This window comes from Symsagittifera roscoffensis, chromosome 3, assembly GCF_963678635.1.
Source record: "Symsagittifera roscoffensis chromosome 3, txSymRosc1.1, whole genome shotgun sequence".
Lineage (NCBI taxonomy): Eukaryota > Metazoa > Xenacoelomorpha > Acoela > Convolutidae > Symsagittifera > Symsagittifera roscoffensis.
In genome coordinates this window covers 41,653,426-41,680,687 of record NC_087064.1, presented here as the reverse complement: position 1 = coordinate 41,680,687, position 27,262 = coordinate 41,653,426, and the positions used below count along the sequence as shown (strand labels likewise).

Sequence of the window (27,262 nt, the reverse complement as noted above, 5' to 3'; positions counted from 1 at the left end):
GTTCTGAATCGCAGAGAATATATCGGTAGGCCTTAACAGTTCTGTCGAGGCAAGTCTATTTGTATTATCTTCCCACATTTCAGACTGTTGTTTTGTTGAGCAAAGCTCTTTTTTGAGACCGTTTGTTTGAGTCTAGAACTTTGACGTGGTACCACTATTCCAGCCATATTTGGTCAGGTTGTGGTAAACCTGAAGCTAGGGGTCAAGTGAGAGCTCGTCCTCACACACTATCATTGTCACGGCATGGGATCGAATACACGATCTGGCTATTTCAAAGGTGAATGCCTTACCACTATGCTAAGTGCCCCTTAAGTTGTAATAACAAAACTTAACTCGTAATCAGAAATTGTTGACATTAATTGTAAATAGATGACAAAATTGCTAGTCGCAAGGTGAAGCCCTGAATGTTCCGACTGCCTTTTGAGGTCTATGGAGCAGTAATAACCTGATGAATTCTACGGAGAAAAAAAATTAAATAAAAAGTTACTTCATGTAATAAAAATATAATGAATTTTTTGTGAAAATCATCCCCCGACACGCTATATAAAGTACAAAGTGATAAGTTTTCCGTCAAAAATGGCTAGCTAAAAAGTCGAAACTTGTCTGAAGAAAAAAATCACCTCGAGCATAAATATCTTGTCACTTTCGTTTCAAAAATCGGAACAATTAGGAAAAAGTTCCTCTTTTGTTTGATGAGACTTAATTAAGAGGTTCGAAGTTTTAAAAAGCTGCAGTTTGGTTAAAAACAACCTGAAGCCAGTTTTTGATATTTACTTAACTACTTTGTTCAACTAGATAGGAAAGCGTTCAAAACTTAGAAAAACTTGATGACACAGGTTTTAAAAATTATTCTAATCAGAATAAGGACATCTACCATTGCGAAGCTCAACTAATAAATTTTTTTTGAAAAAAATAAATAAAAAATGACAAAAAACAAGGTTAATACACAGAGGCTAAGCTGTTAATCCACCACTTGTGATACACAATAAAGCTCCAAAAATCAAAATAAATTGTGTCTTAAACTTGAAAAACTTGAACGAAACTTGTTGAAAAAATTGTAGGCTAAAAATTCAAAAAAAATTTAATGCAAACGTTAAGAAATCAATTACGTTTATAATAAAAGAAGGATTTGGGCTTCACTTTTATCCATTTCTTGCGCTTATGCATTCTAGGCTTATCCATGCTGTCTAATAACTAATAGATGCAAACGATAAGAAAACATTCCAATCTAAAAATTGAGATACAAAAAGCCCAAATTTACTCGAAAACTGTTCTATAAATTATGCTACCAAACAATCTGCATAACCATCACAAACAATCGGGACTGAGAGGCCCTATCCCTTTATTGCTATAGGCCACAAAAAACACGGAACACAAATTTTTCAAATCATGAAAGTAATAATTACAAACAATTGCCACAGAAAAAAACTTGCCGAAAACCAGAAAAAAAAACTCTGAAAACCTATAAAAAAACCCAATTATATCAAGAATTGTCAATTCTAAAGGTTTTTGCAACGGTAAAAAAGCTAGATTAAAACAAAAAAAACCTCCACCAAAGGAAATAAAAAAACGCCAACAAAGGAAATTCAAAAACTTCAGCCAGAAAGAAGCGCATTCCTGGATCTCGTGCAGAACTTGCCGCCACAATTCTTTGCAGACAAACAGTCGAGTCAACCCTGCAAAAAATTGGAAGTTTATCATTTTTTTGACACATTGAAACAATACGTTAAATCATCAACTTCAATTGATTTCAAATAAAATTGCTCGAACATAAAACACACAAAATAAAATTTTTTTTAGGTCGACTAAACTAATTTTCCGAGCTCTGACAAAGCATTAAAAAGACCGTTTTGGTCAAATTTGCAAAATTTTGAAAAAACGGGTCAAAAATGCATTTTTAGACACTTTTTGGTAAATTTTGACAAAAAAATCGCGCTTTTTCGGCGCGCGTTCCCCTCAAAATTAGTATAAAAAGGCGCCAAAGGCGCCTTTAGACATTTTTTAGGTTCCGTCACCAAATTTTTATATCTCAAAATAGTACAAAGGGGCGGCAGGGTGTCGAATCTTTGTAGGGCGAGGGGGCGGCGGACGCCCTAACCCTCCTAAATCCGCCCCTGCCAAAGAATGGTGTTAACGAAGAGTGGAGTCACAAGATAGTAAATAATTTGAATAACAAGAAATCAGGAAACAGACATTTACAGAAGATTCGAACTCATATGTACACAAAATTTACACAAGATAGACGAAATGAACTAAGTTTCATTTCTGAGCAACATGAATTTTAGATTTGAAGCATTTTGACTGAATCAAAAAATTGAAAATAAAAAAAATACTAATCGTGAACCATTCTGTTCACGACTAATTTTGTTCATATTTAAAAGTTATAAGGCTGCATTAATTAAATTGGATTCCTATGCTTGAAAATTTAACAATTTTATCCATATGCTTCAAATTCTTATCATTAAATTGTCATTCTCAGTCGAACATTCTGCTTTAGTTTATTTCACTCTCAGTTTATCTCTTCGATTCCTGGCCCGCTCTAGAATTTCCGATGCCATGGATCTGGATGAAGCCAGACTCGTTATGGAAACCTTGTCTAAGTCATCTTTTTCTTTTAATGAGTCAAGAGGCAGTCTCAGAGACTCCATGTCGTAGTTGTTTGAATGGTCTTTATGAGCCCTGAAAAGCCACACTCAGAGATAAATTCGATTAGTTTTAGGCAACTGAGAAAATACTTAACTTGTTGATACTTTTCATGCAAAATTACTTAAATAGTGCTTTTCACGATTTCAGGGAATTGTTGCGAAAAGCAGAAGTTTAATAGAATTTTAACAAATAATTCTACAGACATAGCCAACAGACAGTAGGAAAATGGTCAATGAGCGCAAGTAAACAGAAAAAAAGTTTACTTTTTTTTAAATTTCAACTTCAGAATTTCGAAGAAAAAAAGATATGGCCTTGAAGCTCTTTGAACTTCTAGAACAGTTTTTGATAGAGTTAACCCAATTTGAGAAAACTGGAAACAGGCGAAGGTGCAAACCCGCACCCTCAAAATTCGGAGTCTCACGCCCTGCCCTCCCGGCCACGAACGCTTAACAACCGGCAAACAGTAGTCGCAAATAAAGCCGCTACACATGCTAACAAATTGCCAATTGCTCTCACTAAAGTTGCTAGTGTAATCAATAGGTAAGTTTTTTTTTATTTCGCTAGGAATTCTGAAAACTAAATTCCACTAGAGGTCGATCAAATTTTTTGTGAAATTTACTTTTTCGCAATTCGATAGTGGAGCCTTCCTTTTAAACAGAGGCGAAGCTGCGCATCGCAAACAGTAGCGGGAACACGACATGAAGTAGCTCTATAAAGTGCAATAAAAAGCAGAGATAAGCCTCGAATAAGTAAAAGATCGGCTTCGTCTCAGATTTGATCTTCGACCAAGAGATTATTAGTCTTACACACTAACCACTCAAACACGGACCACAAACAAACACTAGCCACAAAAAAAGCAGAGAACAGATGCTATGAGATTTCCAATCCTGGAGATCGCAATTATAGCAAAAAATGCCACCAAATAAGTGAGCACTTTTATTTGCGGAAACTCCAACGCTCGCTAGTATAAAAAAAGGAAATGAGCTGAACTTGTGAAGAAATCCAAAGTCAAAACATGAATAAGTAAATTTGAGCTTGAGTAAACTTTAAAGTTTCCTGAAAAAAACAGATGAAAAAACATCACGACCTATATAAGAGTCTGAATTACGTTCGAGTCTTATAAAATCCGGATATTAGAAACTCAATATGTTAACTGGGTAACCAACTTCCTCATTCGGTTTTCGCCGTAACTGCGGTACTTCAGTCCCATTGCAGCCTCCTCCTCAAACCCTTCGTCGTTTCCCTGGTGTCTCTCAATCACAGCTGTAGAGAAGGGCATCGGACTAGGCGACTCAGAGGCAGATGTGTTCAGAACAATTTCATGCGTATCTCCAGTCGGACGCCCGAATGACCTCGCCGGTGTGAACGACTGAAAGTTCACAATGCCAACTGGTATTTATTAAATTAATTGATCATTATGCTTATGGCTTTATCTTGTCTGAAAAAAAACAAGTGCAGTGCTCAGAAAAATCCACAAACAAAATTTAAAGCAAGTACAATACTATTTGCAACTCAGAATGCTCACATATTGGGTATTTGCATGGTTTCTAGGAGACTTGACAATCCACGAGTCTACTTTGGCTTTAGGGTGCACCGGTTTGGCTGCATTCGTTTCCTTGGGCTTCCGATTCTCAGCTGAAAAAAGACAAGGGAACTATTTACCATCTCACAAAACATCTCATCTAAGCTATTAAAAAGTGTGAAGAAAAAAGGCATTGAATAATTTTCAACCAGTGGTTCCGAGAAAATATAATACTCTCGCAGACCTGTGGCTTAGGCCGGTGAAAGTTGCGAAGTTCCTTAGCCTGGAGACGGACGAGCCCAACCCGACCAACGTGGGCTAATGAAAAGAAAGAAAATGTAATGTGTGATGTGACTATAAAAAAAGACAATTTGACTAATTTGTTAGGGAATGAATCATAATAAATGAAATCTGACCTTGAACTTTGTGGTGGGGAAGCTGAGGAGCTCCAAAGTGATCCTCGGATGACTTGATTTCGGGCCGCGCACTGTTGGGTCTGGCTTTCACTCTGGGCTTCGGACACTTATTGTCGTCTGCTCTCCCAGATTCTGAATGACACAAATTGGTTGTTGAATAATCTTTAACCTTATCGAAATGAGGACCACCTCAAAAACTTCCATTTTTTCAGACCTCAGAGCTCACAGCCAAATAGATCAGATAAAGCTGACAGATATATGCAATACAAAAAGACGTATACAATCATACCAAAGACGTTAATCTGAAAACATACTTTTAATCATAAATGTTCCTTAATTGCCACCTTAGTAAAACACCAATTTTGAAACGATCCAACTAATGTACCTGGTTTGATCACAGTTGTTCTGTCCAAATGGTGTCTGCTCTTCGGGAAGTACGATTTGCTCTTGCTCGCCGTCTTGCCCATCTCGGGAGTGGGCACTCGTCCTAGCTCCAGGGTGTTACGTAATCCAAATCTAGGTCTAGGAGTTCCCTCGGAGCTACGACTACTGCCAGGAATCAAGTCGTACTCTCGTTCTGCCTTCATCGTGGAAGCACTAGCTATAACTTTTGTTTTGTTAGAAGACCTATAATATAAATATATACCACAAATATATATGACATATTAATTATACAATCGTGAAAAAAAAAATTCAGGAGCAAGTAGACACCAGTTTAAAATCATCACAACCAAAACCGAATTTGAGTAAAAACTCAGATTTACTTCTGCTTTCAATTCCCTATTTCGCTGTCGATAGATTGGGAACAACAGGTAATATTGCGAAGAAAATTTTAAACACGGGGAAGCGAAGGGGAGCTTCACAATTTTTGCGATACAGAACAAACAGAGCGTTGCGAGTTAGCTGATACAAAATCAGACGGAAGCCAGTAAAAAAAATTTTACATCTACAAACATTTCACATGTTTGTTTCAAAGGAAGTTCAATTCAGGAAAACATGACAAAAATAACAATACTGCAACCGAGAGAAACTAATAATTACAGTTGTTTGAATCAGACGGAAGGTCACAGTTCAGCTTTGGAAACTAAATCGTCAAAAAAGCAAACAAACGAAAAGCAAAACTCCGACATTTCACGTTTTACCAGGAAAAAAAATAAAACCAAGGACAACAGCCGGTTCCTGTGCAAGTATCACAGAATGTTCCGAACAGTCTTAAAAAACAAAAACAAAAAAAAGTGTTTTCTTTTTCAAATTAGTGCCGTTTTTTTTCTGCGCGATGTGAGAAAGATATAGATCTGAACGATTAATAGAAATTAGACATATTAGATAGTCATAGTAAACTCGGCCAATTGGAAACAGTTTTTGAAAAAAGAATTACAGAAAAGCTCAACTTAAGCATAATTAAGCATGCACGCTCAAAATTAGAGTAAAAACTAAAAACTTCAAAATTTTCATGTGATATATCACTCGGCCCATTCTGTACGTGAAAAGAAAAAAAAACAAGGATAGCTGGTTGCTGTGCAAGTAGCACAGAAGGTTCATATATTAACTACAAATACAAGTTCTTCAAATTAGTTTCGTGTATTTTTTGTACGTAGTATGATGATGAAACTATACACACGCTTAAAAAGTTAGCAAATTAGGCATAATCAACAACAGTTGTCTGCAAAAAAAGAATTAAAAAAAAATGAAAAAAAAATCAAAACTTTTTCTAGTTTTTTTGAACAATATTTTGCAAAAACAATTTAAAAATGTCTCTTGCCAGAAATGAGCCAAATATAGCTTTCAAACAAGTTTCCATTTCGAAAAACAAGTTTTTGATGCCTAAATGACCAATTTAACAAGTTATCATCACTTTATTCGGTCGAAACTAGAAAAACCAAAAATTCAAACCGGCTTTTCTCGACACTGGCTATTTATTTGGAAAATTCATTGAAGTCGTTCCAGTCACGACTGCAAGGGCTTTAACATGATATACACAGAGGCGAAGCTGTGCTTCGCAAACACTTGCGAGAACACGACCAAAAAGCAGCTCTATCAAGTTAAATAAGAAAAATTAGAAATCAATCTCGAATTAGCAAAATTCGGCTACGTGTAGGATTCGAACCTACGACCTACTGCAATCAAGAGATTTTGAGTCTCACGCAATATCTCCTCAGCCACTCAAGCTTAACAACCGAAAAACACTAGTCACGAACAAAGCAGCTGCATAAGCTAACAAATTGCCAACGAGATTTAGCACCAAATACAAATAGACTCAATTTTGCAATTAATAATATGGAACTTAACAAACTGAGGGCATGGTTACATGTCAGTATTTAGACAGCCGCGTATTCATACTGGTCAGTATTTAGACAAATACTGTTTCAACCAATCAGAATCGACACAAAGAAGAAATTAATAAATATTTATTATTTATTTTGGATTATTTATGTTTTTTCTCGATTCTGATTGGTTCATACAGTATTTCTCTAAATACTGACCAGTATGAATACGCGGCTGTCTAAATACTGGCTGCACTCCTGAGGGCATCTACACTAACGCTGCATGTAACAAATTGCAAAGCATTAAGCCACATTATGTATAAATTATGCATTTCAAAAGATTATTGAGTTAGAAAATCTTTGAAATCGAGCTTTTATTATTGTGATGTTGTTTGAAACAAATAACTTTTTTCGGTTCATTTGATGAACTAAAAATGCATCAACTGCGTTAACTTATTACTATTCGAATGTCAAGGCACACGCTATCAAAAATCTGTAAAGGTGCCCCACTATAAAAGTGCCGCACCAATATTTGCGAATTAGGTTGAAAAAAGAAGGTTCGGACTAACACACTAGCTTCGCAAGTGTAATCACTCAACCCATTCCGATAATTATTTGTGGAGCCTGATTTTGCATGGAAAACAAAAAGAAAAAACTAAAACACACCCGAATACAAAGTTCCTCCACAATTTTCAATTGGTCGGAACAACAAGCTCCGGTCAGGACTTGAACCAAGGACCTTAGGATCCCAAGGTACGCGCATTATCACTTCACCAAGTGGGAAGGGCCTGGCAGAAAATGAGGTTTCACAATAAAGCGAGGTCAATTTCTCACAATTTGTAAGAAAATTTTTGTAATTAATAATGCATGGAGCACAACTTCAAGTACACTTGATCTCGCAAATGAAAATAAACACAGGATATTGCTTACACGTCTAAGAACACACTACTTCGATACAAAGTCAGAACCAATTCTGAGTATTCATTATTTCAATAGGACATTTTCCGCCAATTAGTTTCCTAAAATCGTTTATACTCACCGTTCAATATACTTCTTCTGGTCAAAGTTTGTTTCTTTTCCTTTCTCTACATCGGCTTCGTCCTCGGACACATCTTCTGAGTGAACAAGTTCGTCATTCATGTTTAGTTCATTTCTCGGATTCGCTTCTTCACTCTCTTGATATTCATCGCAGCTCACTTTGTTCACACGCTGTTTCCCCGCTTCGGACGGAATGACTCCTTTCTTGGCGGGATCAAAATCCCATCGCTGCAATTTGCTGGGCAGACCTGCTGGCCGATCGGGTTTACTGTAGCTACTGAAAAATTAAAATCAGATCAATGCTCACTAATGATTCAAAAAACAACTACCGCATTTTTAAAATCATGATGATAAATGTTCGGAGACAATCTTTTAGTCTGCATTCCTTAGAATTAGTCTGAAAAAAGGATTTTATATTTTAATGCACGTTTTCATTTTAGGAGCAGCAGCTTTGACACTTCTCGCTAAATCCAAAGCATTAGCAAGCTCCCCATTCTCCGCCATGTCTTCCGCAGAAGCAGGACTTCCAGGGTCGTCCCACTTGTCGGCATTCTGGGCTATGAGCTGTCCCAGGTGGTCTCTGGATATGTGCGTGCCCAGATGTCTTGCTCCGTAGTAGGCAGCCTTTTGTCTCAAGTCTCCAACTTCCTTGACCAGGGGAGTCTCCTTGACTTTAGCATCTGATGCCTGGAAAATACAAGGTTTCAGTTTCAAAAGCAGTAGTATTGTAATCCGCCGTGTGTCCTAAGGGGGGGGGGGTCATTCCTAAGTGGGGGGGGGGGGGGGGGGGGGTGGTCAAAAAGGTCCTAAAACCTAAGTGAGGGGTCCTAAATTTTTAGGACTCCACCTATAGGTTTCAGAATCAAAATGACCCGACCCAAAGTAGAAAAACCCCCACCCTTAGGGACACCCGAAGAAAAAAATACTTTGGTTTTAGGACAGAAAAATACTTTGGTGTGAAATTTATTCTCGCGCGGTGGTTAAAATTAATCGCTTCTAAACTTTCCCGCCATTAATTTAATAAGTATGGTCATATCCGGCTGCAGTTTGGCCGCTTATTTATATCTATCAGCTAATCCTTTTCGTTCATATAAATATGAGTTTACATAAAGTACAATTAAAGTTTCCTTTTTGTTTTACAATCTTTTGGTAATTATTGTTCATTTATTTCCTGTTATTTTCTCCAACTTTATTTTCCAACTTATTTTCTTTCACTTTGTAACTTCGTTACTTTTCCGACTTATTATTAACTTAGTATCTAATCTTTTGCTCCTGTTTCAAGGGTAAGTTGTAATTACCACTCTCTTTTGTGCTGGTCTGTTTAAAGTAAAACAAGGTTTGCTGAATGTTTTATATTTACAAATGCACAGCTGTAATTCCAAGCAACAATACAATTTAGCCGACATTTTAAGGAGCTGGGTTTTGATTAATCAATTATTATCAAGTTTTCTCCTTTTTTTCTGACTTTTTTTGAACTAACAGACGCTTCTGTTAGAATGAACGGGTTTTTAATAGGCGGAGGGTCTCGCGAACTGCTAGCCGCGCTTTCTTCTTTGAGCTCTTCTTCCGTGTAGCTTTCTTGAAGAAAGCCCCAATCAGGGCCCTGAAATTCCTGCACGGGCGATTGCTCGCTTCTGCTGTTATCGCTATCGCTGTTACCGCTATGGTTGCTATAGGTCGGACTATCTGTTAACTGAGAGTTTGCCCACTCGCTCTCTTCTGCAATGGCGTCGAAGAACACATTATCTTCGGTAGACTTATGCCCAAAGGGTAATGTGGCTATTCCGTCGAATAGCAAGAACCGCTTGCTATCGAAGGGTGAAAGTGCAAGTCGGTTTTGTGCAATAGTTATATTGGTATGGGCTTTAGATTTAATAGAGTAGTTATATATGCGAAGGGTTTTGCCACTCAATAACGTATCCTTGAACCTCTGGTGGGTAAGTTGTTTATGAGTGTTGCACCAATCCCTTAGCACTTCTTTTCTCACTGGAGTCTAAATAAAGAACAAATAAATAGAGATTAAACCATAAACTGATTTCAGCGTCAAAAACCAATAGCCCTGGTAAATTTGAACTGAAAACTCAGAATTTATTGGCGCGAAAAATAACAAAGACGCGTATATGTTAAGTAGTGTTTTGAAAACGGCTTTAAAAGATGAATGGTTCTTCATTTTAAGTTTCAAAATGAAGAATCAGAGCCTTTCACCGGTGACGAAACTTATTTCAGCTAATAATTTTAAACAAAATTTAATGCGTTCGGTTATCCCTCCAAACCTTGATGGGTGTTCGGTAGAGCTATCAATGGTTCAAATTAGATTGTTGTTTCGGTAGAGCTCATTGAAAACTTAAAAAAACCTGAGGAGAACCGGGGAGGTGCTTTTTTCAATACTAACCTGCATATTCCAGCGAGTAAAGCTTAGGTTTTAAGGCTATGAATTCTTCAAAGATTTTTCCGGCCGCTTCGTCTTTGAATTTTAGTACAACCTTTTTATTCACATTGCTGAATAAAAAGTGATCGTTGAGGTAGTTGGAAAAATCAAAGATATCGTTCATTTTTTGCAGATCGGCATATACGTCTTCGGTTTTTATCGCATAAAAAAAGGAATCCGTATCGCTGTATAACAGTTCCAAGTTCATGTTAGCTTTCATCTGCCGGTAGTGGAAATAAAACATGAATCGTTTCGATAGGTCCAAAATACTGGCACCTATTATCATGGGTTTATCCCACAAAATACTTGTTACGGCAGAACAAACTGTAGCAACTTCCTCGTTGATTATCTGGAAGCTTTTCATCGTGCTCAAAGCTGTTTTTTGAAGCAATTCTCTTTCGTTTCTAATAATTTCTAGTTTTTGCGTCCTAGTTTTGATTCCTGACATTCGCGCTGACATTCTCAATCGAGTGTTCAAATCCACAAAGGGCTCCATCCATCTACCTTGACAAAACTTTAAGACCTTAATCAATTTGGTAGTTTTTAAGCCTAGTTCTATGTAGAGTTTTCATGTAAGTTAGTGCAGAACGTACCCTTCCTTTGGATCTAATGTTTGAACCAGTTTTGGAGTTTTGGTAGCGACGTGACCCCCATCTCCCCTAATATCTGTATTTGCTCGTTACTTAGTTTATCCATGCCGATAACTTCAAGTGAGGGGGCTAGCGCGTACTCTGCAAAGTAATTTTGAAGTTCTTCAGGTATACTGAGATCGACTTCAAGAATATATCCCCATTCAGAGTTATCTTCTGTTTTCAAAATATCTTCGAGGCTTTCCTCAACAATTGAGAAATCATTCATGGGAAGTTTCATGATACCTCCGTATAAGTTATTTGTATCTATATTCAAAAGATAGCTAGAGGGCTCTTCGGGGTTGTAGTTCTCGAGGTATTTGTTGTTGGCTTATATTTGTTGTTGTATATATTGATGGCATCCCTCCCCGAATCATTTTTTGCACCATGTCCAAATGCTCCCTTTCCGTAAGTAACTTGAGGTCTGCATTGCAGACTTTTAAGAATACATCACCCGAGAGGTTACTGGCCGTGAAGTAGCATGCACAGTCCAGTCCGTAGGTTTCGTAACAAACTTCTCGAAAGGCTTCGAACACTGATAACGAGCAGTAGTACGTCCAATGCTAGGTACACATCGTGGTACTCGCCTAGCGAAGCGCATAAACTTTAACGGCATGGTTGTACTGATTTTTTGAAAGACTTACTTCCCCTCCTTGTAAAGTGTTGCTCCACAATCTTTGAGGTGGTAGTTGAGTTTCACGAAACTTTGCAAAACTATCGAAGTAACAATACGGATAGAAACCTTTTTGTTTGAGCAGGTTTATTTGTTTTGCTGAGTGACCCAGTTCTGCAAAGTAATTTTCCAATAGGAAAAAATTTTCTTCCAGCAAATTTTCGAGAAATTTTGAAAGGGGGACAGCATGAATTTATAGGAGTCTATGAATCGTAGATTTTCATACACTTTTTTGTTTTTCCGTTTTTATCTGTGTACGATTTAATGTAGACCGACATTGTGAGCGATCTGTATTTATCTTCGGTAGAGGTGATCACCGAGTAAGTGTTTTCAGGGTTACTTTTGGAGAGGGCTTTTATAATGAAGTGAAGGCCATAGTTCGATAAGTTATGGGCTATTACAGGAATATAGTTAGCCGTTTATCGATTGATGTTGCATTCGTTATGCGCCCACCCCAAGAACTTGTTGGTAGAGTGACAGTGATCAAGTACAACCTGGTCATTGTTACCAAATTCCTTTTCACATACCCAACAAGTGTACGCTTCTTCACGCGTGTAACTTGCTTCACCATTGAACGCATAATGCTTTCGTTTTTCCAGATAAATTTGTTTCGCCAACGAGTCGAGCGAGGCGATCAATTCCTTCAATGCATTGTCTCCTCTCTTCAGTTCAAATTTTAAAACTTTGCGCATTCTAAATTCAAAAACGGCTAGAGCGTAACCGCATGTTTGATGAATCTCTTTTGTTTGGGTGCTAGATTTTTTAGGGTCGGGTTGGGGGCCGTACACGGGCAGCAGTAGCGATTCGAGGTCAAAGTAAAAAACTCTTGGTACATACCAACGAGCAGTTAAATGTTTGAAACGATGAGTGTCCTTTCCCGGTTTCGGCATATTGATTACCATTCCTTCATCTTGATAGCACATTCCCTGGTGATGTTGAAGGGTATCGATGGATGAACATGTGTGGAAGCATTTGCGACAAATTTAGTTTCGGTCTGGTGTAGCTTTCCACGCACATGTTCCACCACCCTCATCAAGTCTATGATCAGTACATAGTGATGAGTTTGACCGTTGCTGAGGAGTAGTAGATCTACACATAAATCACTTGAGTATTTGCTGGACAACCTCAGAGGCAGCAATTCACCTCCTTTGTATCTAATGAAAACAAACTTTTTGCTTTTTTGGGTTTCTCCTGAATGAACATTAAGTGTTTTCCGTTAATTACACAAGTAATGATTTGATAAAAAAACTCAATGCGTACCGGAATACGCTGACTTGACAGTTGTTTAGTCGTTCAAATCTGCCAATATCATGCAATCCCAAAGGCATCTCGTACCATCCTTCAATTTTCACAACTTGGTGCTGGGATAGCTTATAGTTCTTAAATGGTTTCGATGCTGCCAGCGTTCTGCAGCAGGGTAAAGGGTAGCCGTTGTCTCGGAATTTTGATCATGGTACGCAGCCACGAAACAATATAGAAAACATTTTTGATCATTCCTTGTTTTTCTATTGGTGAAGCTTTGTTTCACGGGTTTCAATGAATCGAGTAGGTGGATGTAAGAGCCAGCTCGGATAGGGGAAAATGCGGCAAAACTTATTGGCGTCTTTTCGATGCGCTCCACAAATCATCCGCTACCGTGTGAAGAAAAAGTATTGATGGCATTGACCATGTGCTCAATCATTTCCAAATAGGTCTCTTTGTCGATTCCATTGAAGAAGACATTGATCATCTTAGAGTTCAGATACAACAGTGTCTTCTCGCTACGTACTTCCCCATCGCCAGATTCGTTTATATCGTTCACGAACTTTATCATAGTAACGTCCACATGCAGTTGAATTTTACAGGGTCCCTCCTCTACTGTTTCTTCTATCAACACATCAATCTCGTCTTTGTGTCGCATCGTTAAGTTCATCAGCTCCCCTTCCTCTTCTCCAACGCTCAGCTCGTATCGCCGCAACTTTCCCCTAAACGCAGATTCGGTTGGAGCAGCTAATGTTCCCGCCTCATTACCGGGATTCCAAATGGGTAGTTGATGTATTTTTCAACATATGTTGCCGGAGCTTCTCAACCGAGAGGAAGATTGTATGACAGTACATACAGAGACTATCGGTTGTCACGTTATGAGCGAACTCGACATGCTCTCTAGCTTCGGCAAATGTTGCCAGCGATTCTCGACAATCGTCGCAGATAGTTGGCGGTGGCGGGTTTGCGAATATGTTATGGATCGTCTGTTCGTGTCTTCTTAAGTTCCTCGCTGAACTGAAGACTTTCAAGCAGGTCAAACAAGTGACGGGTGTTTGTTTTCGCTTGAGTTAGGCATTGTTGGTTTGAAGTTGAGAGTTCAGGAAAGTTTTTAGCAAAGCTGAGTTTGACAAAGCAAAAGCGAGAAGTAAAAATTTTTCAAAAACCACTTTTCGTTAAATCACAAATTAAACTTATTTATGTAGGTTGAGCTTAGTCATTATAAAGTAGGCTTTGAAGTGGTTATGGTTTTAAGGTTTCATATCAATTTAGGAAATGTACTATATCGGTTTTGTGTAATTGACTAGGCTGTACGATATTTTATTAACTGCTGGGTCTGTGGTTAAATTAACCTGTCGATCAAAATAACGGTTCCTTTTAGGATCAATTACTCACCGAGTCATATACTTAATTCAAAGACCTAATAAATTTTAACATCTACGAAAACTAAAACTGTTAAGCAAATGAGCTAAAAAATGGAACTCTTCAAATTCTTTTTTCTTGAAGTCTGTTTACTCAATCAAAATGGTATTCCGCCATTCATGTTAAACGATGAAATCAGATAAACATAACTCGAAATCTTGAAAGGGGTTAAATGTATGATTATTTATTCAATGATTTAGTGTTCCTTGAAAACATTTCATTTAGAGTACTTCAAAATATTAAGGCATGGCCGTTTAGTTTAGCGGGCAATAGCTAACCCAGCGTTGCTCGTCGTTACGCTCCTCGGGAACGCCTCCCGCTCGGTAAAGTCAAGTGAAAAACTTAACAAATTTTTTGTACAAATCGGGCTGAAAAAAATCATAATTGTTTCAAAAAATTTTTTTGTCTCCAAATCTAGCGAAACCTAGTTCAATGCATTTGTCTTGATCTCTTGAACAAGGTTGATACCTATGTTCAAAATTCAACAAAAAAACATAACTTTTCAAATGTTACCTCTTTTTTTTTGGGTAAAATTTATATTATTCTATTTAAACTTTGATAGAAGCGGGATATTGACGTTAAGAAGGTTACCTGAGTGCTAATTATGTACTGGGCATGATCTAACGTGCGATTGGTGGTCTATTAAGACAATATTGAGGTTGTAAACATGTGATTTTATCTGAAAATTCTGCTTTTCCATCTGGAAAAAAAAATCAAATTTACAAAAAAAAAATTTTGTCTCAAATCCAATGAAACCTGGTCCAATCAATTTGTCGTGATGTATTGGACAGGATTATAATCCATGTTCAAAAATCGAGAAAAACATTTTGAATTTTTAAACCATTTTTACCTGAAAATGAGTATTATTACACGTGAAATCTGTTATAGACGTGTGATTTTAATATATATAATGCTTTATAAAGGCTCATATACTCTCTAAAGTCTACTTCTAAGAGTCCTGGCTAACCCCACCAGGCTGTAGACATATTGGAGAGAGAGAGAAAAATAGAGAGTGTAAAGAGCCAAAAGTTACTATGGTTGGTTAAACGGCAGAATTGCTGGTCCCATCCATTAACAGCTTTCTTTTGAAAAAGCTCTACACCAAAAAGGACATTAATGGGGTTGATGGATCGTCAATTCTCTCTCTCTCTCTCTCTCTGTTTCTGTCTTAATATTTGTATTTTGAAAACTATTATGAAAAAAACATAACAAAAACATTTTTATGTTTTTCCTTTTAACATCATTAAATAAATCTAAGGAAGAGTATTCAGTTTACCTTTTACGATTTTTCGAAATGAGCGTTAAAGAAAACTGATATAAGTAAGTTGGATTTGACGGGAATTTTATCAAAAATTATACTTTTTTAGACTTTTATGCCGACTTTTTAAAATTATTTTGATTTTCTTCTTCTATTAATTTTTTCTTTTGTTTTTATTTCCTTTTTATTGATTGGAAAGAACGAAACAAACTTTAATTCATCGTTGAGGTCAATTATCCAATAAGAATGTGTACACATTAGTTGATAATTCTTTCAATAAAAATTTCAGAACAACACAAAAACTCAGCAAGATTGAAAATGTAATAAAGTTTCTTAAGTTTTCAGAACTGTTTAAATTCTATCTTCCTTTTCTTCGGTGTGTAGCAAGCATTGACAGGCGGAGTTTTAGGAGTAGCCAGGTCCACCACTGGGGTGATGGAACTTTGTGTTCCACTGCTTAGTTCTAAAGCCAAAATAGAGGAGATTGGAGTAACTTGATCTGGAACAGTAGAATCGGGAGACGAGATGGTTGTTTGAATGTCCCAGTAGCCCTCGCGTTCAGCATAATCGCGAATTGATCCCTCTTGGTTCTCGTAAAGGGGTATGGAGTCACAATCATACCGAAAAAGTATCTTTCTTGATGATTCTTCGAGGTATCCCGCGTCTGTTTATTTCAGTCTTTTCGAGAGCCGGGTAGGATTGATGGATTGTAGGTCTTTCATACACCCGTTTACGCTCCTGGCGAAGAAGATCAATGTGATCGAATACATAGTTGGGCAGCATTATATGACTCTTCGTTGACCACTCTTGCCATTGTTGATTGGCGGAGAGGACGTTGAATGGAGAGGATGCTAGCCTCTCTCTCTCTGCTGCAAAATGGCAACTGATTCTCTCGTATAAGTTTAGTAGATTACTTTTCTCTCATGATCTGAGATGGAAATGATTTGTAGACGAGCAGTCATTTTAAGCTTAGAATTATTTGACAAACTAAGCCTCTGACCCAAAATTTGAAAAGAATTGAGAGAATGAAACCAACTCAGATTTATGCAATAGCTAGTGTAATGTGTGGGTGAGAAAGGTGCGGGTGCATGTGTGGCTGGCAATCAGATTAAAGTTTATGAAAAGTATAATTCTAACCCTCCAGTTAGACCGAAATAAGTATACTTCAAAAAAAAAACCTCATCCTGGTATATGCCTCCTAGACATTAAGGCATGCAGCTGACCACATCAAAGGAATTACACGTGTACCGACGTGAATGTATATCCTGATTTACGAGCTACTTCAGGAGTGCCAAACAATAATGACAGGTTTAATAAAAGTTTATATGCCTCATAAAATTCTAACCACTAAAGTTAATTGGATGTTCCCCCTTGGAGCTTAGGTTTACAACAGAGATTTGTTTATCTTCTATTCAATACATTATTCATTTTACTCTCTCATAAAACAGTTGAACCAACAAGTCTCTACTGTTACCACCACTACTATGTACTCGTCGCTAGAAAATGATGCAGACTTTTACGATGATTTTCAAGATATATCTTCGGGAGAAAAACGCATTGTACGAGTTGGAACGAAAACTTTTGACAAAACGGGTACATATATCACAGTAAAGTTGTATAAAAAGAATGAAGATGGCGTGTTTAAGTGTATCAAGTAGTGACCTTCTTGACGCAAGACAATTTGATTGTTTGGCAGATAATTATTCAAAGATTTAAAAAAAATGGTTTAAAAACAAGCTGGTGAAAGGACTTCAATTTCTTTTTCCTCCTTTTCTCCTCCTCCTCCTCAGCTGTAAATGATAAACATCATAAGAGACGATAAACGTCAGAACGATCAGTCCGTCCCGAAAAAGAATGTGCTGAAAGTGGTGATGAAAACGAGGCAGATGATCAGTACTGGAATCATAAAAAGTGTAGAGCTGCCTGAAACAGAAAAAAAACGTCTGCATAATTTGATTTAACCAGCAGAATGGTTAAAGCAATGTATGAGCAGTCGCCTGATTTTTTATAAAAAATTTCGAACGAATTTAAAATTTTTTTATTCTGAACACTGAACCCGACGCCTCACAACTCCCTCTAAACACAAATTTTGCATTTGCAACCCATTCAATTCACAACGAGACTTGCACCCTATTGCTCGACAATGACCCTCCCCACATCCATGTTCTCCAATTTATAACATCATATGTTTAGCGAAACGCATCATGTCATGGTCGTTTACTTTGAAACCTATACGAAATTTGGATGAAAGTTTAACATGAGCAACATAAATACAATAAAGTCCACACAGGTGTTAGCTGATTGGATTGGCTTGCTCATCAGTATTTGGTTTCCTTCATGAATAGAATATCTCATGTATTTGTAAACATGTGGATAGTTGTGTAGTCCCATTCCAAGAGGATCTGCAAAGAGAATTTGACCACCAGTTTGAGCGAATAGTAGCCAGTGAGTTCCTGGCTGGTCTGAGTTGGATGCGTTCTTTATCATAAAAGTTTTGTCGCGTTTCAAAATTGTTCTAAATGCTAAGTTAGCTGGTAAAACACCTCTAAATCGATGTTTTAATGCTTGCATTGGTTAATTAGCTCAGTAATCTGTTGATTGTTCATTTTTCCGATTCAATTCATGGGAGTGTTTTTTAGCTATTTTTCTATCGGAACGCACATAAACTGTCGATGCACGCTCTCCCATGAAAAGTAACTCCACATTTCCCCCCAGCGGTGCATTAAACTTCAGTTCTACTGAAATGGTGCAGTTGGTCAATTCAGGAGGAATAAAGTCATGTGAAGCCTCCTGAGTAGATCTGAGATCAAATGCCATAAAATAATGATTGTGATAATTAGCCAAACTGATTCCATAACTATTGTTAAAAACAAAGTCTAGAGCTTCCAATGTGTTATAGTATATTCTTTTGTTATGAGCCGCTGACACAGGAGTACCTGCAAAGGGTAGACAGTTTCGGTTAACAATGATTTCATTCAGCTGAAATTTTTGATAATGAAACTGGTTTGTTCGGTTAGTTCCCAGGTATGCTGTATTCGAGCTCATTGCCAAAATCATTCGACGAACTGGCTCTTTGGCAGAAACGTCTTCTTGTCGCCAATTTTGCACACCAGTTGTGGCCAAAAAAGTTCTTGGTAAAACTTCAATATAATTGTATATTGCGAGTATTTTCATCAGAGTCTTTTCTATCGATGATAGTACAATATCTCTTACTGTCATTTTGCGCACATATAGGTTAGCCTCAGTTCAGTGATTTGAACTTGGTAATGTTTATTAGGTTGCTCGGACATAATAACAAAGTCATTAGGAGCTAGTCTCAGAGAAAGACTTATTGTAACACCGCTGATAAGATGTTTGTCACATGATAAAAAATCACAAGCAATTTTACCAACTAAATGGAATTCGCTTGATGCAGCTACGATTCGCTTGCGTTCGGCGACATCTTCAGCTCGCCCATTAGCACCATCAATACCTGATGAATTATCTTCATAATAATAAACTTGACAAGCAAGCAATGTTTTCTTTGCATCATTACCATGTGAAAATACGGTCTCAATGAAACTCTTATGAGCGAAATTGGCATTAGTCGTTGAAATTTTTTCTCCATTCAAGGACATTGTGCATTCGGAAAATAAAAATGAAAGGGGATTAATAACTAAATATGGGGTGTCTTGTTGTGCTGCCTCTGTAGCATGAGTTCGCAGTACATTACCATTATTTTGAACAACGCTTGCTACAATCTCCAAGCGAGTTCGTTGAAGATCGATAAAGTTGTTTCTATCTCTAAAAACTTCAAATTCAAGCATAGGACCATCAGGTGAATAAGATGGACCAATTTTTTGAGTGAATGCATTTTCAAATTTAACGAGTAGAGGAGGCTTTTCAAATTAGTCTAATAAGCTGTGAGTTGCTTCAGTTGGTAATAAATTAGAAATCATTTCGTACTTAGGTGAAAAAATTGGAGCGACTTCTCAGTGGAGTTCGTTTCTTTGGAATGAGAACTTTTGTTTTTCTTTTTGTTGTTGTTGCTGTCTTCCGTTTTCTGCTCATACGGGACTTGCTGCGACCAGCTCCATCTTGTTTTTGATTGTGTTTTTTACTGTGTTTTTTAAGGCTTGTTCGGGCGTTTTCTTCTTGGTTGCTATATCTATTAATTCGGGTGCTGCTTGAACAAGTAATTCTTTTCCAATACGTTTTGCTACTGGTACTATAAATTTCCGAGCTAACGGAAGTGCTACTCGTCCAATACCCATAGCCAGAGCACCGAAGCCAATACCCCGCTGTCTGTAATGTCCTGAGAAGTGAGGCATGGTCGCTTGATTATGATAGTATGCCTCCATAATCTGAATCAGAAAGTTTTGAAATTTTAAAGTCAAAACAACTTTTCCTTCTCCTCCCGCAAATGGTACAAGTCTTCCAGTTTCTGTTCGTAGGTTTACCGCAATGCTCTGGATGTTCTTCACGAGGAGTTTTTTTATAATCTAAGTTACTAAAAACTTTGCGATGATTTGATTCAATGCTGCAAACGTAACCGTTTCTCACTCGTCGATTAGTATCAATGAATCTGAGCAACGGTGCTTTGGAGTCACCCACAATCTGATAATGGATTATATCCAAGTAGATAAACATCATTTGAGTTCCAGCAGAGATATCAACAGGGTAGTCATAAATGAGGTTTTGCGATGTGAGAGTGCTATGGATATGACTGGATTCTTTATAGCCGATATGGTAGCCTGTTCCATCTACTATACCTTTGAAACCTAAAAAACTAGAAACTTGTGGGCTTTCAAAGGTAATGCCTTCCGAATAATGCATCCACATTGAAAGATGTTTGGTAATGGGGTCGATGCTATAACTGAAATTATCAAGATCAACCTTCCCATTGATTTCGTTGAATAATTTCTTGATTTCGTCATATTCACCCTTTGTTATTTCAGTTTTCTCTACATCATATGGTCTAGATATTTATTCTTTTCCCACTTTAAGACTTGCTTTAACTTTGTCTTTTTGTAGTAAACTATTTTAGTATCTGTTACATTGTTAAAATGAGTTATTCCTGTCAATGCAACTCTCCATTCGCCTTGCAAATCGATATCTTCACTCAGCAAATTTTTATAACTCGCTAGTGAAATTTCAATGAAGATATCCATTTTGAGGCTGATGACACCAATGTAATACTAAAGGAATCTTTGTCACCTACAAATTTGCTAGACATTGTTTAGCTAGACCCTTCCTTTTCCAATTCTCTTATTAGTTCGGGCTCATGAAATTTATCCTCTATTGGTTCTCTATCAGCGTCGATAAGATTATAAGTCGGTGGGTTCCTTGTTGGTATGTCAAATATTTCAAAAACTTCGTCAGTGAAGGATTGTTTACAACTTTTTGGAAAAGGGATGTCAATTTTTGCTATTCTCACAAAATCGCCAACGTAGAGCTTTGGTCGGCGAACTACTTTCAATAATTGTTCCGCTCTTGAAGAAATTAGACGTGGAACATCCTTTTTTGTCACTGTATTGGGGGATAATTTGATGACGCTGTTTGTTCTCGAATTTATTGTGTTGACAAAGTCTTGAAGCTTATCGCTGTAAGAGTAGGTCCATTTGTCCTCCAAATACTTATAAAACATTTATGTGATCGAATGTTCCTCTTGGAGAAAGCGGACTTTTTTTCACTCTGTTGTGTATGTTTTAAAGCCCTTTTTCTCACATCAAATTCTGATTGACCCCTTGAATTCTGTGCCTTCATCTACCCGGACTTTTTGTGGCTGTTTTGTTTTTATCACTTGTTTGAATGCTTCCGCAGTTGAGGTAGCATACTTTGATTTCAATGGCTGTACACTTAGATAGCGGGACATGCAATCCACTGCAACCATAAGATATTTAATGGTCTTGTTGTAATCTGCAAGTTTATCAACCTACGCTAGGTCAATTGACCATATTTCGTCTATGTCATAAACTATCACATTGAGGCGTGGTGTTTTGCGACGAACTGTTCGATATTTTGTGTATGCAGGCTCTGTATGTAAAAAATGTTTTTTTTTACTACGCGAATTTTTTTATTCCTCTTTTAAATTCTGTATACCGCCAGAAAATGCTGGACCTTTACTTGTAAATTTAGTTTTCAATAGTTTTTCTTCAGCTGGTGTAATCTTGCCATTTTTTTGTTTTTGTCTTCGTCTTCTCTGTCGTTGCAGAATCTGAATCGTTATCGGGCGTTCCGTACAATTCAGAGTCTTCTTCTTCTGCGCCTTCTTCTCGTTTGGTTTTTTGCGCTGACCATTCTCTTTCCCTGTCTGCAACAGTCCTTCTGGTTTTGCGTCTTTTAATGCTATTTGAGCTGGAACTCGTTGACGACGGTTTCTTGGGAGAAAGGAGACTGAACCGCGACTTTCGCATACTTGTTCATAACCAACTGTTCGTCAAGTTTGAGAGACCTCAAAATCAGTATGAACGCAGGGTTGTATAACTTTTTAGTTTGCTGTTGTATATCATACAAAAAACTGATGCCTTAAGACCGGTTGGACCTTTATCAACGTAAAGCTCTTCAATTTCTTTGTTTATTGTGACTCATTCTGACTTTTTAATAAATTCCAGAACTTTTTTTTGCTAGCTTAGGTTTGTTTTCGTCCATGAGTTGTAATTGTAACGTAATACGTTCAGTGGATAAAGCATCATTAAGCTCAGTACTTGTTTCCAGCTCATTTCCCTCATCTTCAGAGAGAAGGAGAGCTTGTTCTTGTTGATTGTGGCATTGATAAGTGTTTCGGGGGTTGGTATAACTGGAGAATTAGTTGTTGTGGTTGCTTTTAGGGGTCTTAATCGATTCAAGTATGATAGTTGCGGTTTTTTTTATGTTTGATTGAGTTTTCAAGCAAAATTTGCGCTGCATGGGTTTGTTCTCTAATATAAATATGCTTCGGAATCAGAACAAACTCTTGTGCTGTCATTTTCCTGCTGTCAAATACTTGAAGCAAAAATAAAGTATATGTCTGATTAGATAAAATCCTTGTATACTCAATATAACAGCTGATTTTTTTTCGAGACTCGTTTTTGCATGGATTAGAATCTTATATGTTTCTTCGAAATTATTAAGATTTGGAAAACTAACAGGCACATTACCGTTGACTACATTGAGCAAGCATTCGCAAACGACTGATATAACTTGAGTATTTGATGATTTTCCAATAAAGCTCCGTAGCTGACTTAGTTGGATTCAATTGTACCCTGTGCTGCAGAATTTTTTTCGCGTTCATTTGTGATGGGTGTCACTTCTGCCTTATCTAATGGTAAATAGAAAATTGACGGACCAGGTGGTATTATGTTTGAACAGTATCTGAGACAGTCTGATGTTCGGGGTTCAAAATCTATTAATAGATGTCCAAAGCTGTCTTTTGTAGCCAGTTCATACGATTGCCGTAAAAATTTAGGTGCACTAAGTTGTCTTCCGAGGTGATCAAGTTGCTGAATATCACGAGATGATTTGAATAAAATGATGTGAGATGTGTTCAAATCAAAAGTTCGTGACCATCGACTTTGTTGGAATAAATTATGTTTGACATAAATAACATCTAAGCCTTTGTGTCTTCCTGCTGTTGCTAGTTAAACGAATTCTTTATCAATGTATATTTCTTCGCATGAGTCATCAAACACTAACAGAATGTTTTCAATGTTTCTCAAACGATCGAATCCATCAAAGTTGACAAATTCTAATCGAAATCTGCGAGCGTTCAACTCGTCCTTAAGTATAGATTGAATATCTTTGTAAAAAAAATACTTTTCCAAATTTGAGATAAAAAGTTCTCCCTTTCAAAAAATTGAAAATTAATTCTGTTTTTCCTGATACCGAAGGTCCTACAACTGCCAAAAACAGTCTTGTCGACGTATCAATAATTTTATTCATATCCTTGCGTTTGGTAGCACGTACCCAACTAATCCAGACAATATGGAAAACCAAACTGATGTTTCTTCACAGATTACTTGCGTCAAAGAAAGTTTATAGATACAAAAGCTTAGTAAAAATAAAATTATAATCAGTTGGGACATAAAAACTACTTCTGATCTGGGAACATTGGCATCAAAACAAAATTTCCAAGACTTTTGTTCGGTGTTATTTGGATCATAAACAAAGTCAGTAACTATACTTGCATCAGGCTCATCATCTGATATTTCACACATTCACGTTTTCAATTTTTTTTCTCTCTCTCTCTGACTATCTATCTATATCAACCGTTTCTTATTGAGGAAGAAAAATGTGTGGTTATGAAATTTATTATTTTTTCTAAACAGTAAAAAATCTCGTATCGAGTATAACCAGTGTAAACTTTAGTAGTATCATTTTCATTGTCATACATTTCCACTACATAATTGGCTGGGACATTTTTAGTTTTCACATAAAATGATTTTCTTCACTGAGTTTTCTTTTTCTAATTTCTGAACTTCTACAGGTAAATCACTGCTGCTGAAGTCCATTTGAACTCCGGGCTGACGTTTGAGTACTAAGACTAGCTTGGGAAGATAAACTCCTCGTTTGCCGGCTAATATTTTGAAGAAACTTGAACCGTTGAAAGTATATGAATTGGTCAATCACCGGGAAAAACCTTCTCAAAGTAGTTAACTCTTCTTCAGATAAAGTGATTTGTTCTTTTCGCTGCACCAATTGACCTCGGCAATCGATTAGTTCTACTCTTGTTAATGATAATTTGATGTCGCTCTCTGGATTCATCCAAGCACATAACACTGAATTTGGAGATAGGTACGTCTCCAACATCGTTAGACTCTCGCTGTTGCTCATTCTTCAGCCAATCAAAAAACGCCTTGCTTTTCTTCAGGGCGCAGTGATTCCTGGAGTGGTTATGATGTGAATATCTATTGCAAGCTGGATAACTCTGTATTCTCAAGCAACCCAATTCATCAAGGTTCACAACTTTTCGATCCAAATACTTTGCCAGAAGATCAGCCTTTTCTTTTCCTTTAGCGTAAAAGATGGCGTTAGAGTTTCTCAAAACAAAACTTTGAATAATCTGATTGAGGTTTGAAAATAAATAATCACCGATTACCCAGTGGATTCCGCGCAAGTTATTTGTCAACCAGCTGTATGCTTTTTGTTCAGATTTAGGAAGTGAATTGAAACTGGCTGGAGGTAGAAAAATAAGAAAATCACTGTAATCAGAAGTTGTAATGGCTAGTTCTTTAACTATAAAATTATTTTTCCTACAACGGAATCCTTCTAAGTCTAGCACGATCGATTTTTCCTTCAACATTCTAACAATTGATAGAGAATTGTCAGTTTAACAAATAAATAGAACGTAATACCACTCAAGTGACCAATCAGGCTGTTGTTACATTTCCAGGGTAGCATATAACAGTAGATGGGACCTGTGTTAAAAACTTCGTGGACAAATCCCGCGGCATCGTGTAAAATTGCACGCAGTCGTAATATTTTTGAATCAATCAGGTATTCGTCCAATGAAGAATTGTCTATGCCAATAAGACCTCCATATGGTCTAAGTTTAATGGGAACATCATAGTTAATATCATTTTTACAAGAAAAGAAAAACAGAGAACATGTAGCTAGAAAATAATTACGGCGGTCAGAGTTTTCCGGGTAGGTTTTTTTCATAGTCAAATAAATCTCGTGAATGATTTCCATGTCCGTTGAAGTAACTCTAGGTTTTTCCAATTTAATTGTATTTTTTTCCAACAACTAGCGGACCTGATGAAATTCAAGCCAGTGGAAGTGAAAGTGACCTTGCAGATACCACTTACTCAGTCCTATATCTCGGTGGTAGATATTAAGATAGATCACTGGAAGTTATTGATATTTTGAAAATTTATCAAAACAAAGTCGAATCATTCGCTCCACCCCTTTCTCAATCATCATAGAGTCAAAATCGAATGAGTAATTAAATCAGTTTTCATAAGTAGCAATGATTACTTTTTCTGTTTTGTATAAAAGCACCACGTTATTTGGAGAAGTCATTCAAATAAAACAGCTGTTTACAACTTTGAGCATATTCTTTTTTTTTGCTATTTCAGCAAACCTCGAGATGAGAACTTTATGACGACGGTGAATTTTACTACTTTTTGATCTGACACCAGTTGAAAAAACTGAGAAAGTTAAATTTTCTTGATCAATATCCTCAGTGTGCCACTTTCCTATTAAACTCATTTTATCTATTTTATTATTCAACATTTCAGTATCTGATGTTAAAAAAGAAGGGTGTTAGTGACGGCGGTGAGTGAGAATGAACATGCATTTCAATTTTTATTCGTACGTTCAAAGTGACGGTAGAAAATTTTTCGAGACAAACGAAAAGATCCAAAAAATTAATTTCCGCCAAGGAACCAGCATTTTGCGACTGTTTGGTAAAATCCTAGTTGGGAGGCCAAAAAAAAATTTTTGGATCCTAAAATTAGGATACCAGCACTTTTCGGTGATAGTGGGCAAAGCGCTGGGAAAAATGCAAAATCCTTGCCCTTGGATCTGAGGCGGACCCCTATACTGGCGGACCCCTAAAAATTGGGGGTCTTCAACTGTAATCCGCCGTGTGTCCTTTGGTGGGGAGTCATTCCTAAGGGGGTCAAAAAGGTCTCAAAACCTAAGTGAGGGGTCCTAAGAATTTAGGACCCCTCACTTAGGTTTTAGGACCTTTTTGACACCCCCCCTTTAGGAATGACCCCCCTCAGGACAAACGGCGGATTACAATACTACTAAAAGCATCAATCTGTCCACTTCGACCCTTAAGCTCAGTTCAAATTAACCTACAATTGAAGCAACATTCTAAGTTTTCAATATTATCACTTACAACCGGCGCAGTTTTGGAGAGTTCAGCTCTGGTTATATCCTTGAAGCTCGAATTATACGTAGTTCGAAGTTTTCTAAACATGAAAAGATTACACTAGAATCATGAGAGAAAGTTCTCATCGAGAAATAAAATTTCTAACTGAGCAAGTTTAAAAGTAGAATCTAAAAAATCACTTCTAGTTTTTGGCCGGTACAGGACGCTTTAAACAACAAGTCGCATTTACCTCATTGGAAACTGGGGAACCTGTGGGGGCAGATGTTTAGTGGTAGATTCAGTCAATCTGACATCTTGGAACTCCTTGTTATTTTTGCTCGAAGCAGACTTTGCAGCTACCTTAACAACATAAGCATGAAAAATTTCATTCGGCAGACAGTAATTTTACTCAAAAATTTAAAAACGCTGATAAATTTCTCAACAAATTGCATTACTCATTTTTTACCAATGACTTAAAATTAGTTTTTCCCAATGTGTGCTCAATAGTTTCACTAGTTCTACACACTAGTGCCTTATAAGATCAATTTAAGACCAAATTTCAATACAGGCGAGGCTGTACTTCTCAAGCACAAAAACAAAAGTGTCAAAAGAGCTTTAAAAATCAAGAAAATACGAGATTTGCTGCTTCAGAGTAAAACACTTGGACAGTCTATTGGACAATTCGGCCACAGAGATCTTTAGTGACATATTGAAATGAATCATACTGAAATGAATCATATTGAATTAAGTCTGAAAATTCGATTATCGCAAAGATGTTAAATGGAACAATTACAGAATACAGTGAGGCCTTGAGAAATAGAAATAGATAGCAAAAAAACGGACAAGAAAATTAATTAAAAAGAGAAAATGAATTATTTACACTAAATAAGACACCGCTGGTTGCTACCGTGCTGTATACTGGACTTAATTAGTATTACTGGGCTTAA

The 27,262-nt window shown here is 37.1% G+C and overlaps 1 protein-coding gene across 1 annotated transcript in view; it reads right to left on the bottom strand.

Moving 5' to 3' along the window:
* Nucleotides 1-2,397: 2,397 nt before the first annotated feature.
* The window catches only part of LOC134841621 (nuclear protein MDM1-like), a 130,977-nt gene continuing 106,112 nt past the window's right edge, over nucleotides 2,398-27,262 (bottom strand). Inside the window, exons 7-15 of the mRNA XM_063857648.1 lie at nucleotides 26,566-26,675; nucleotides 26,343-26,415; nucleotides 8,314-8,573; nucleotides 7,888-8,163; nucleotides 4,970-5,211; nucleotides 4,585-4,716; nucleotides 4,172-4,281; nucleotides 3,813-4,015; nucleotides 2,398-2,679 (exon numbers count right to left, since the gene is read on the bottom strand). Of these exons, the coding sequence (XP_063713718.1) occupies nucleotides 2,499-2,679; nucleotides 3,813-4,015; nucleotides 4,172-4,281; nucleotides 4,585-4,716; nucleotides 4,970-5,211; nucleotides 7,888-8,163; nucleotides 8,314-8,573; nucleotides 26,343-26,415; nucleotides 26,566-26,675 (1,587 nt within the window). The 3' untranslated portion in view covers nucleotides 2,398-2,498. The remainder of the gene's footprint in view (nucleotides 2,680-3,812; nucleotides 4,016-4,171; nucleotides 4,282-4,584; nucleotides 4,717-4,969; nucleotides 5,212-7,887; nucleotides 8,164-8,313; nucleotides 8,574-26,342; nucleotides 26,416-26,565; nucleotides 26,676-27,262) is intronic.